Raw genomic sequence first — 13,781 nt, 5'->3', positions numbered from 1 at the left:
TAACTCTCAAAATCTGAGCCATGAATGTTCAACAGTGTGTGACCATATAATATGATGATTCTTGGAGAAGGTTTTGGATAAGAACAACTGGATTTTCCTGTACATTACTTCCCCCCCCACCACCATGGAAATCTTGCATGGGCAGAAATCCCTTCAAGATGCAGAGCCTGGTAGCCCTGGATGGATGCTGCTGCACAGATACTCTGTTGCTGACCAGGTTACTGCATGACCAGAAATCCCAATTGTGTACTCAGAGATTGTTCAAGTGTGCACAATGACACCTTGGGAAGTTTAATTTAAGTGCTTATTTGTGATAAGTAGATGCTAAGCAATTGCACAATAGTCCACATGCTTTTGGGATGCCTGAGAAAGATTAACCACTCAGTTACTGCCTGGTTGGTTGGCATATGTTTTGCGAGTCACATCTTGAGGATGTATAGAGGTGCATGTGTTGTAGAGTTTGTTTTCATGGAAGCATTGGATTAAACATTTTCAATTTGCAGTAATATATCTGTTTATCAGGGAAGCTCAGAATAGAAATAAGGGAGACCTTTCTGAGACTCCTGTGTGTTGACACATGATGGAAGAATAACCATTTTGTTTTCTGATATAGATGAGACACATGCATTCTTAAGTAGATATGATCTTTTTAGGTCAGGGGACCTTTTCCCTCGTTTTCTTCCACGCTGCTTTACTGAGAAAGCAGTTATATATAATAAATGTGAAACTTTATATTATACGGAGACATTGAAAAATAAACTAATGCTTTGCCCTGTATTTGTAACATCTTGCTTTAAACGTCACTATATTTATCTTAGTTTGTTGAAGTTTTTAACTTGGAATGAACTGTAACTGAACAGAAGACTTTTCTCTTGTATTTTGGGGATCCAGAGATGAGTTGCATCAAGTCTTGTGGTATTTTACCTATTTTTACCTATATGGGATTGCAATGATCAAATATTTGAATTGTGTGAAGTTGAGAATTTGTCCTTGTGTAGGTAAAGTTATGAATTTCCTAGTATCAATTTATATTAGTATATTTGGTACCAATGGCTTTAAGTTGTTCCCCGGTACAGTCATAATGATAAGCTGATGGCTCAGATAATGAATGTAGGATGACTGTGGTTAATTTTTTTCAAAAGTTGAAATGTCACTGCAGCTTCTTTTGCTTTAAGACATGCCACTGTATCCTCTTTCCCCTGCCCTGTCCTTCTCGCTTGCTTCAAATTTGATGTCAGTAACCCCGTATTCCTGTAAGTTTTGGGGAAACAGGCTGTACTTTGCACTGGTGAGGCCCCACCTTGAATCCTGTGTTCAGTTTTGGGCCCCTCATCATAAGAAGGAGATTGAGGTGCTGGAGAGAGTTCAGAGAAGGACAACAAAGCTGGTGAGGGGTCTGGAGCACAAGTCTGATGAGGAGCAGCTGAGGGAACTGGGGCTGTTCAGCCTGGAGAAAAGGAGGGTGAGGGGAGACCTTATCGCTGTCTGCAACCACCTGAAAGGAGGTTGTAGCATGGAGGGGGTTGGTCTCTTCCCCCAAGCTGCAAGTGGTACGACAAGGGGAAATGGCCTCAAGTTGCACCAGGGGAGGTTTAGGTCAGATATTAGGAAAAAATTCTTCACAGAAAGGGTTGTCAGGCATTGGAACAGGCTGCCCAGGGAAGTGGTTGAGTCACCATCCCTGGAGGTGTTTTAAAGTCATTTAGACAAGGTTCTTAGGGGTGTGGGTTAGTGCCAGAGTTAGGTTATGGTTGGACTCGATGATCCTGAGGGTCTCTTCCAACCAAAATTATTCTGACATTCTATGGATATAAATGTGCCATAGAAGAGAAAGGCGTTCATGGCTACTTTGCTATGTTGCTTCTTGAGAAGTTATAGATGCATTTGTCGAGGGGAAATTAAATGTCGGAGGAGGTAAGCTCAAGTGGAAGAGGAGAGTTTATGGATCATGGAAGGAGGGGCTGGCCACTTGGGAAGAATACAAGGCTGTTGTCAGAGGGTATAGGGAGGCAACTAGGAAAGCTAAGGCCTCCTGAGAATTAAACCTGGTGAGAGGGGTCAAGGACAACAGAAAGAGCTTTTTCAAATACGTGGCAGATAAAACTAACACCAGAGGAAATGTAGGCCCACTGATGAACGAGATGGGTGCCCTGGTGACAGAAGATACACAGAAGTCAGAGTTACTGAATATCTTCTTTGTCTCTGTCTACTCTGCTGGAGACTGTCTTGAGGAGCCCTGTACTCCTGAGGCCCCAGAGGAAGGCAGGACAGTGGAGGAGTTTGCCTTGGTCGATGAGGACTGGGTTAGGGAGCAATCAGGCAATCTGGACATCCATAAATCCATGGATCCAGATGGGATGCACCCGTGGGTGCTGAGGGAGCTGGCTGAGGTCATTGCTGGACCACTCTCCATCATCTTTGCCAAGTCTTGGGACATGGGAGAGGTGCCTGAGGACTGGAGGAAAGCAAATGTCACTCCAGTCTTCAAAAAGGGCAAGAAGGAGGACCCAGGTAACTATAGACCCATCAGCCTCACCTCCATCCCTGGGAAGGTGATGGAACAACTTATCCTTTGTGCCATCTCAAGGCATATCAAAGATAAGAGGGTCATTAGGGGCAGTCAACATGGCTTTGCCAAGGGGAAGTCATGCTTGACCAACCTCATTGACTTTTATGAGGACATAACAAGGTGGATGCATGATGGCAGGGCAGTGGATGTGGTCTATCTTGATTTCACTAAAGCATTTGACACAGTCTCCCACAGCATCCTTACAGCTAAACTGAGGAAGTGTGGTCTTGATGATCGGGTAGTGATGTGGACTGTGAACTGGCGGAAGATAAGCAGCCAGAGAGTTGTGGTCAATGGGGCGGAGTCTGGTTGGAGGCCCGTATCTAGTGGAATGCCTCAAGGGTCGGTACTGGGGCCAGTACTATTCAATATATTCATCATCAATTTGGACAAGGGAATAGAGTGTACTATCAGCGCGTTTGCTGATGACACGAAGCTGGGAGGAGTGGCTGACACGCCAGAAGGCTGTGCTGCCATCCAGAGAGACCTGGACAGGCTGGAGAGTTGGGCGGGGAAAAATTTAATGAAATATAACGAGGGCAAGTGTAGAGTCTGGCATCTGGGCAGGAACAACCCCAGGTTCCAGTATAAGTTGGGGAATGACCTATTAGAGAGCAGCGTAGGGGAACCTGGGGGTCCTGGTGGACAGCAGGATGACCATGAGCCAGCACTGTGCTCTTGTGGCCAAGAAGGCCAATGGCATCCTGGGGTGTATTAGAAGGGGGGTGGTTAGTAGATCAAGAGAGGTTCTCCTTCCCCTATACTCCGCCCTGGTGAGACCACACCTGGAATATTGTCTCCAGTTCTGGGCCCCTCAGTTCCAGAAGGACAGGGAACTGCTGGAGAGAGTCCAGCGCAGGGCAACAAAGATGATGGAGTGGAGCATCTCCCTTATGAGGAAAGGCTGAGGGAGCTGGGTCTCTTCAGTTTGGAGAAGAGGAGACTGAGGGGTGACCTTATTGATGTTTACAAATATATAAAGGGTGAGTGTCATGAGGATGGAGCCAGGCTCTTCTCGGTGACAACCAACGGTAGGACAAGGGGTAATGGGTTCAAACTGAACACAGGAGGTTCCACTTAAATTTGAGAAGAAACTTCTCAGTGAGGGTGGCAGAACACTGGAACAGGCTGCCCAGGGAGCTTGAGGAGTCTCCCACTCTGGAGACATTCAAAACCCGCCTGGACACATTCCTGTGTAGCCTCATTTAAGTGTTCCTACTCCGACAGGGGGATTGGACTAGATGATCTTTTGAGGTCCCTTCCAATCCCTCACATTCCGTGATTCTGTGATTCGGTAGCTAAAGGGGCTATTGCCATTTGTGGTATTTAAGTGAAACTGTAGAGTTGGTGGCTTGTGCAGTTGACTATACCCTCCATTTAAAAAAAAAAAACTTTATAGCAGATTGAATTACTGCAATAATGGCATAAAAAATAATGGGACACTTAATAGAAACTTCTGTCCTATGACTGTACTGATTTGCATATTTCAAAAGTGAAAATGGAATTTTACATACCATTTTTGACATGCAAAAATTTTTTGAACAAATCTTTAGCAAAACCCGAAGTCTTTCATGTGAGGGAAAATCAAACTGTACTTCATTTCAATTAATCTGTATTAAGATACGGTTTACAGCCACATGATGCTTCTTGGATCTTTTCTTCTATGGGAATAATTCCTATACTGTGCTAGTTCTTCCACAAACTCTTTATTTCCTTGTTACAGAAAGGATCAATCTGAAAGCTACAGTTCTACTCAGAAACCTTAAGGCATTTGAAATACAAATGGAACCACATTTCCCTATGGTGTTGTAGCATCACAAACTAATGTTCAGTAATACTGATGAAGATCAATGTAATGGGAAAATTAAACCAAAATATTTATTTTCTGCTCTGCATATTTTGGAGACTCTGTACTTCTCACCAAAAGAATTAAAAGTTTCGGCTGCTTATGTCATGTGACATGTTCCAATGGCCTTAGTCAAGTTTAACTAGAAACCAAGTAGTGCCTTTTATATATAGCCTTGTGAAAATGTTTGTTCCTGCTTCTAGACCATTCTTTTCCTGTTCACAGCTTCATTTGCCGTGATGAAATTCTGATCTGTTAAAGTAAATTATTTGTTTTAGCATTTGCACATGACATAATCAACTATCTGTTCATCCCATCCCCTTTCTTTGATTCTTTTTAACCTTATAATCACTTTTTTTTTTTTAAATTCGTATGAAAGTTATCTGTGAAATGATGACAAAACATATGATACATAGAGACCATGTTAGAGCTGAGATTAAACTAGTGTCAGGTGTCCAATTTGGGCTGAATTTTGAAATGCTGTAATGCCATAATTACAGAATTGAGATACACTGGAACTCACAATTGCATATGGATTGGAGTGGTCTTCTCTAAGCCATACCCAATTCTGTGTTTTTTCAAATTCAGCCTTATCTGTGTGTATTATAATGTTCCTCTTAACTAGAATTTAAGTCTGTCATTGATATTATCTGAATTATGGTTATTATTTAAGATTCTTGGGCATTTCCAGAATGAAAAGCCTGAACTTGCACCTTATTCTCAATTTTTAACTGACAGTTTTTATTTTTATCCTTGGAATTGGAAGAGATCCCTCAACACTAGGCACTGTGGGAGGCAATGGCTGGTTTTGGTTCCAGTGGTATAGTTAATGTTGTGTTATATTAGCAACAGAGTTTACTGGTGTAACAAGAGCTGGAGAAGAGAAAAAAGTTGATTTCCGGTCAGTTAGTTTCACAGAATCACAGAATGTCAGGGATTGGAAGGGACCTCAAAAGATCATCTAGTCTAATCCCCCTGCTGGAGCGGGAACACCCAGATGAGGTTACACAGGAAGGTGTCCAGGCGGGTTTTGAATGTCTCCAGAGAAGGAGACTCCACAACCCCCCAGGCAGCCTGTTCCGGTGCTCTGTCACCCTCACTGAGAAGAAGTTTCTTCTCATATTTAAGTGGAACCTCCTGTGTTCTAGTTTGTATCCATTGCCCCTTGTCCTATCATTGTCACCAAGAAGAGCCTGGCTCCTTCCTCGTGACACTCACCCTTTACATATTTATAAACATTAATGAGGTCACCCCTCAGTCTCCTCCAAGCTAGAGACCCAGCTCCCTCAGCCTCTCCTCATAAGGGAGATGCTCTACTCTTGAAGTGTCTTATGTGTAGTAGTATATCATGAATACAAGGAATAATGTGTGTAACCTTTAACTAAAAGTTTATCTCTTTAATCTTAAAATAGAGCTCTAACTGTGGCTGTTAAAGCAGGAAGTTGATGTAGGGGCATCAGATACAGAAGGTATTTTTTAGAAGTGTGGAATACAAGTTCAGTTGATGACTGGCTACTTGCAAGATGTGACAGGCTTAGCGGAAGCACAAATGATTACCAAATTGATTTGGAGAATTGCTTTACTGTTTGTGCACCCTAGTTTGCATAATAAACATTTCCAACAAAAATGTTTTTACTGTGAGCTTTTATGGAAACTTGTTTTCTCTTTCAAATCCCTTTTCCACTTTTAACTTATCAAGTCAATAACAAGCAGAGTCAAAGACTCTACTGCCATGAATTCTGTATACAGCAGAGAAAACTATTTCAGTAAACTGAATTAGAAATTGGGTAGCTTATAAAAAAGTGGTAGGCAGAGAAATATATTTCATTTTAAATTCTTGGAGGGATTTTTTTTTTTTTTTAGACCATTAGATAGCAGTATTTTGATTTGCTATCTTAATATAGATATATGTACTTCTTTGTAGAAATTAGCTGAAAATACTGTCTGATTGAGGTCTGAGGAGAAACACAAGATCTCATAGGTGACTTGTATTCAAACTGGCTGTAAGGGGTTGAATTTCCTAAAGGGTAATTACATTTGTTTACACTGTCAGCAAATCTGTAAGTATTTCAGGTGAAGGGGTTGTCTGTTCTCTTTTTTTAACAGATGTGAAAGAATTGTGTTTTGCCAGTGTTAGATTTTGGTATTATATTTAACGCTGAAATTATGATACCACACAGAGATGCTGATCATTACATTATAAAGCGACACTCTGCTAGGATCAGCATAAGTGGTTATGAGTTCTTTCATATGTCTTGTTAGAAATGAGCATAATTAGCTATTATGTAGTTTTAAGAAGATATTCTTGTTTATTGGTAGCAATAAAGTATATACATACACACATATAAACTAAAGGATGGAAACGAATGTAAGAAATAGATTCAACATGTATGCTTAATACACGCATTTCTGCAGAAATGTACAATAGATTGCATTTTTTAACATATTAAAATAAAACAGTGGGAATTCTTGCTTTCAGCTAATGTGCTTTGGCACTTCAGTGTTGCCAAGAATGCAGGCTAGATAATGACCTGTCCTGTATCTGTAAAGTGTGTTTCAGTGCTATGATTGTAGCACTTGCCTGACCTGGAGCTTCACAGTTGCTTGAGCAGTAGATCTGCATAAGATTTTAGTCAGAATTGTAGTGTGGCTTTTTAATTGGCAGTTAGTTTGAAAAAGTTATTGTGATATAATGATCTTTGTAAAAGCTGTCACTGGGAATTTTGTTCTCTTTTTGAGATAATACTGTGATGTTATTGTTGACCATTACCTAGTTCCTTTTACACTCCTGTCCACTTTGAGTCTTGAGCAAGACAAGTAAGAAATATTAAAATGGAGGGTTTTGGTGAACATAGTTTGAAGGTAATTTTTACTGACAGTGCAAAGAGTTAATGTCCAAATTACATTACTTCAATACGTTGCATACTCAGCTGAGCTCTTTTATTAATTTCTTTGTGCTGTGTCTACAACAGAAGTTGCAATAATTTTCCTTGTGCAGCATTGCTTTTTGGGAATAGAATCCATGAAGCTTTTGTTTATTCCTTAGTGTTTCTATTCAGGGCTAGAGATGCTGATTGCTTATTGTGCAACTGATTTAGCGTATGATTTCAGTGACCTTTTTATATCGGTTTCCCTTTAAACAAGAAATGCCAGCGGAGTTGACAGTGCTTCTTAGCACTGGGAATAAGATAAAAACCAAATAGCTGGAACCTAAGAAAGCCCTGAGGATTATATTCATCCACAGAATCCTGGGCAGTGTTGTTTACTAGGCAAAGTGGTGTGAATGCTGGTTAAGTTAACAGTCAGATCAGGACAAAGAAATTTCAAATGTGAGATTTCTTTCTTTTTTTTTTTTTTTTTTTTTCCGTCACTGTAGCTTGTTGTTCTTTGTTTTAAAAGACCTTCAGCTCAAGTGCTGCCAATATCTCTTCTCAAATCATGTGTTTAATTATCCTTATTTTCTGAAGCCAGTGCACAAGACAGTCCACCATATGCTTCTGTTGACTTGACCTCCTTAGTCTGGGTGTCTGGATTTTCTGATATATTATTCCTTTTATTCCTCCTGTCCAAAGGAACATTCAGACCCTGTCAGCCCTCATCAGTAGAGATTTGAGAGTGGTGTCATTATTGGGTTTTATAACTGTACTGAAAGGTCATAATTTAGAAAATTTCCTATATTGAAATATTTGTATATAGAGGCAAAGGTGAGCAATTGCATCTGGAGACATTTAAAACTGTTTCTGGCTGCTCCAGCCAGCTACTAAAATACCCTTTAAGCAAATAATTTATCAGTTGTCAAATTCTAGTTTGGCATTTTTGGCTTTCTGATTGATTAGGATTGTTTTTCATCTAAGAAAATGTGTTATTCTGTAGCTTTTTAGGGGAAAACAAAATAAGACAAAACCAAAATGAAACAAACCACAACAAAAATCAGTCTGATGTACTACTTCATGCTTCCAGTTTGATTGGTAAGCTGCAGCATTTTTAGTGTTTTCAAAAGAATGTTTACAGGTAAATTGATTCTGAAATTTACATTTCACAGTAGGAAGGTTTTACCAGTTGATATCACAAAGGATCTTATTCAGATTGCTTAAAAAAAAATAGTGAAAACAACTTCAGCTCCTGCTGCAAAGGAATGTTTAAACAAAAGTATCTGGAATGAGATCGGATAAGGCCCTGAAAGTTTCAAAGCAAACACTTCAGGCTTGTGCTAGTGCGTTAGAATTGGAAAGAACAAAAAAACATTATTTGTTTATACAGAGCCTTGAAGTGCTAAATATGAACAAGTTGCAAAGAAAAGTTAAGTAATTATAATTCTTGGGTTATTTAAAAAAATAGTTAGGAAAACCTATGGAACCTTCACTGAAAAAAATACGCGGTTATTCACTGTGAAAACTACTTGAGTAAGCACTTTTAAAAATACTCCTAGTCCTAAGAAGTACAGTTCTATGTGGAAAACCAGGGCAATAAACAGCAATTCTATGGGATTGTTCTGGTAGATTGAAGTGCCGGATTGCTGAAATGACCTGTCAATTTGAGTAACAAGATTAGGGATAAAAGAAAGACTTGCCCTCTTGTTTTGCTAAATCTTGATACAAGACCTTTTTTGTTTGTTTCATGAAGCAGAAAATGTTTTGTCATGATTAACAGGATGTAATTTTTGTATGTAAATCATCTACCTTACTGTTTTTAATTCCAAAGAATAATATACTTATAAAACAATCACATGTTCTCTCAACCCTTAAAAATAATAAAATAGCTTTATGAATAAGCGTAGCTACAAACTCTGTAACTAAAATGGCCCACAGGATCAAGTGTTTCATAGAGGACTGATAAAATTTGACCTTGAGCTGTTTTCTTAAGAGCTTTTATTTATAGCATGTCTATTGTTAGCATTTACAGTATACTGCTTTATTCTGTATTTGCATAGCTGATTACTTTTCTGCTTCAGATTTTATAATTCATCATATCTTGCTTATAAAAGATTTTATTATCACTTAAGAGCAAGGAAGCTAATTAGCTTATGGGGAGTAGTCATCCATGGTAATACATTATAACATTTCAAGGACAACACGTATCAGTTTTTAGGCAGTTTCCAGACAAAATCAGAATCTGATTTATAAGTACACTTCAGATTTTCTGGTTTTATTAGCTCTAATGTCACAAGTAGATGCTAGAACATCTTGAATCTCTCTCTTTTTTTTTTTATTTTTTTTTTTTTTTATGTAGACAGAGCTTTTTGGCCATGTCTGTGTGACTGGTTTGGCAATTCCTCTGCCTCCCTCTCCTCAGTCAGACATTTGAGAGCGCTGTGCTTGATTTGTGCTCCATGAATGTCTCCTCAGCTCTGGAGTCAATTCCAAAGAGCAATGGAAGCAATGTTTGTATTTCCTCAGTAAATGCCAATATGTATTTCTTGTCTGTGCATCTTTATGTGGATGATTGTACAGTGCAGTGAGAGCAGCATTGGGTATTTACAGTTACATTTTGCAAAACAGGAAATCTAGCCTTTGTCAAAAAAAGTGTCAGTTTTAAGATTAAGTTGAAAATTACTTAAGTGCTAGTGTAGTAAGACTTTCTTTTGGCTTTATAGAGGAATTCAGTATTTGTTTTTTTTGACTGATATTGGAAATAATTTAGACTGCCACATATTAGCATAGCAGGATTTTAGTTTAAAACAATATCTGGTTGTGAGGGACAAAGATAACTGTTTGATCAGGTGGTACCTACAAGTGGTTTGTAAGGTACTCAGATATTGCAGATCAAGCATGGTCTAAAAAAATAGATATTGCATACATCTCTGTGGGAGTCACGTGCAGGTGTTGTCATGACTTAATACTGATGTACTTGATACCATGATTTCATGGATCACGTAAAGAATCTGAACTGATTTTAGGGGAAGTGCAGAACTTATTCTTTAACCTTACGTAGCTGAAACAAATATGCCTGTAAAAGCTGTGCCAGATTGAAGTGGCTGCCATGTTGACAAATCCCTAATTCACTGAAGAGTAACCTGCTCTTGCTACACCCACTGACTCTACAAAAAACTCAGTGTGAAAGCTGTCTGTCCATATAGAGCTCTGTTTTGTATCGACCTGTAAATTGATCAGCATCCTTGATGCAAGTGTAATGAATTAATACATGAAGCTTATTACTGTCTCTGACCCATGGTGTGATGGTAACTACTGTGGGCTTTTTATAGTGGGAATAAATGATTGTGGAATAACTAGTCACAAAAGTACCTGAATTAGCAATTACTACAGTGTATTCTCACAAATTCATACATTTATTTACTGGCATTTTAATAACTCTTCAACTGAGTATACACAAAAATACAAGACATTTCCTGTGGAACCTGGAAAGGCTGAAGCTTTTTTTGAGAAGGTGGAGGCCATGTTGTTTTTGAGTGAGAGTCTAAGGAGAGAGAACCATGGGGCTGGAAGAAGAAAACCGAAAGGGTTGTCACTAGGGTGGGCCATGAACTTAGCTGTTATGTTGTTGAATTTATTACTGTTGCCAGTGCGACACTGTTGATTTGAATAATGATTTGAATATTGCCCTCTTGGATAGAGGAAAGGTCCTGCTGCATCATGTATCTGTTCCTGCTCTTGCCCATTTTACTAATAGAATATTTGTGTGTCATGCTTTATTGCCAACCAAAGATTTTTGCATGTCAGGTGACAGTCAGTTCTTCCTGTTCCTATTTAATGAACAATAGGAATGAGAGGTTTTGAGAGTTCAGCTGGGTAAGAGCAAGAAATATAAATCAGGGCTACAATGTGGTAAAGCAAAGCCCTCTGTACTGATCTTGCTTTCTTTTATGAGTGCGAAGTCTTTGGCTGGTTACCTTTTTCTCTGTGTGGCAGATCCATCACTTTGAGTATTTAGCTGATTTGCAGTTTGAAGGAAGACTCCACTGCCTGCTGTTGATATGGGAAGGTCATAAAGCTTTTTTTTTCACCTTCTTGTCCGTGTCGTGGTTTAAACCCAGCCAGCAACTAGGACCACGCAGCCTCTCACTCATCTTGCTCCCTTCCCCCAAAGAGCTTTGAGGGAAAGAATTGAAAGGGGAGAAGAAAAAACAAAAAAAACCCAACAAACTCATGAGTTGAGATAAGAACAGTTTAATAGGACAGCAAAGAAAATAATAACAATAATAATAATAATAGGAGAACATACAAAACAAGTGATGCACAATGCAGTTGTTCACCACATGTGACACCGATAGCCCCTGGGTTCCAGAGCAGCAGTACCTACCCCCTGGCCAACTCCAGTTTATATACTGACCATGAGTGGCCAGGAATACCCCTTTGGCCAGCTTGGGTCAGCTGTCCTGGCTTTGTTCCTTTCCAGCTACTTGTGCACCTGCAGCTTTCAGGTGGGAAAGTCCTTGACTTGGTATAAACATTGCTTGGCAACAATCAAAACATCAGTGTTTCACCAACATTCTTCTTATACTAAATCCACAACATAGCACTATACCAGCTACTAGGCAGAAAATTAACTCTGTCCTCACTGAAATCAGGACAGTCTGATGCAGCTGCCTTTGGAGACAACCAGCTGTACCACCATAGAGCTCTTGAGTAAGTTATACCTTGCCTTTTATTTTAGTCACTTTAGTTCAGTGAGTTCTACTTCCAGTAGTGGAAATGGCCTGTGATTTAACTAATTTGTGAACCTGCTTGACTGATAAGATAAATAACAGCTTTCAAAACTTTCCTACTGCTTTTTACGTTGTAGATGGTGCTTCTTTTAGCAGACAGTAAAAGGCTTTCCTTGAGGGAGAATGGCAATACTAACTGAGAATCACTGAAACATTCTTGGTGTGTATAAGGGTCTTCATGTAATTCTGTTTTCATTTACCTCACCTCTGCAAATAAAAGGCCAAGATGGGGGCATATTATACAGCAGGCACAGGTTTGTTTTTTTGCTGCTTTTGTTTGTTTGTTCGTTTTTTCTTGGTTTTCCTTTTTTTTTTTTTTCTTGTAGAGAGCAGCAGGGTTTTTGCTGGAGTCACAGGCTATCATAGTATGGCTGTTACAGGCTACATGGAGTCAGAAACTTTGCAGAGATTGCCAGAAATGCAGACTTCCCTTTTTAGGTACTTTCTAGCCCTTTTTCTTAGTCCACTGTTTAGCCCATTTCTTGAGAGGGGCATCTCTATAGGGTCACAGACATCTCTGATTCTGCAGTGTTTGTACCTCCTTTCCCTGGTGCAGTGTTAACAAAGGTGGATGTGTATGCATATCATCTAAATACATGCTCCTCTGTGTTCCTCTTCTGCTACTGCCAAAGATATGTAAATAATCTTCTGAATTCTCATATATCAATATATGTACAGCTTTGGTCAAGACTGTCATGTATTTGCAGGCTCTCAACAATACTAAATTGCACCTGCAACCTCATTGATGGATCTAAGTAGTTCTGAATACTGAACTGAGTATTTTCTGGTGATCGTTGCTTTAATAATACTGATGGCTTGACCAGGAATCCTGTTCAAGTATACTTTCTCTGTTTTAAGATTAATGGCACCTCACAAACACATGTATAAGGGTTTCAAAAGTGCATTACAATTGAAGGTTGGTTACCTAGGTTCTTTCTTCAATACTGACCTATCTCCATTTCCGTTGTGGGTGGTTTGTGGTGAAACTTCAAGTAGTCAGGGGCAGCAGAATTTTCCTGATTCTATAGCTGTCTGTACTCCACTCAATTTAAAAGTGCACCCAAAGTAGTTTCCTCAGGTTGCTTTCATACTAGAATAGAATATTTCAGTTGGGAGTGACCTACATCTAGTCCAACTGCCTGACCACTTCAGGGCTGGCCAAAAGTTTAAGCGTGTTATTAAGGGCCTTGTGTAAATGCCCTTAAACACTGACAGGCTTGGGGCTTTAAAAATTTAATTTTGCTAATAACATGAACAAAAATCTAAGAGCTGTTGATTATTTTTAATGACACCAAAGCTGAATAGCCACAGCATTGCCTTGGTTATGTTTCCAGGTTATTTTTGCAATTTTGTTGTGCAGTACGTGTTTCATTTGGAATTGTGATACAGCAAGTGTTTTGCCAGTGCCGGTAGTTTCGCTACAGTTCAGACTACTTTTGCTATTTTAGTTGAACCGAGATAATCTGCAAAATGCTTTTGTAAACTCAAACTACAGCATATTTTTTGTTCCTTTACTTTGATTCCCTTTTTTATCCCAAAGAAAAGCTCTTTGCTCTTAAAAATAATGGGTTAAAGTACATAAACGAATTAGACTAGTAGTACAAAACCCACAACTAAGAAACTAGGTGTATGTGAAGATATTCAGAAGCTCCTTGTTGAGTTTAGGAAATTAGCATCTGGTTTAAAACTTCACTTCTGAGCTG

The 13,781-nt window shown here is 39.2% G+C and overlaps 1 protein-coding gene across 3 annotated transcripts in view; it reads left to right on the top strand.

Annotated features, from left to right (window-relative positions):
* Positions 1-13,781, top strand: part of MGAT4A (alpha-1,3-mannosyl-glycoprotein 4-beta-N-acetylglucosaminyltransferase A) — an 87,985-nt gene that overhangs the window by 13,140 nt on the left and 61,064 nt on the right. Inside the window, exon 1 of one of the 3 annotated variants that reach the window (XM_021287699.2) lies at positions 9,649-11,998. The exons of the other annotated variants lie outside the window; for them this stretch is intronic. Within the exon in view, the coding sequence (XP_021143374.1) occupies positions 11,950-11,998 (49 nt within the window). The 5' untranslated portion in view covers positions 9,649-11,949. Of the gene's footprint in view, positions 1-9,648; positions 11,999-13,781 lie in introns of those variants that run through there. 3 annotated transcript variants of the gene reach the window in all.

The sequence above is a fragment of the Columba livia genome, chromosome 1 (genome assembly GCF_036013475.1).
Source record: "Columba livia isolate bColLiv1 breed racing homer chromosome 1, bColLiv1.pat.W.v2, whole genome shotgun sequence".
NCBI classification, from domain to species: Eukaryota; Metazoa; Chordata; class Aves; order Columbiformes; family Columbidae; genus Columba; species Columba livia.
The sequence above is the reverse complement of the archived record's forward strand: the minus strand, read 5'-3'. Positions and strand labels throughout refer to the sequence as shown.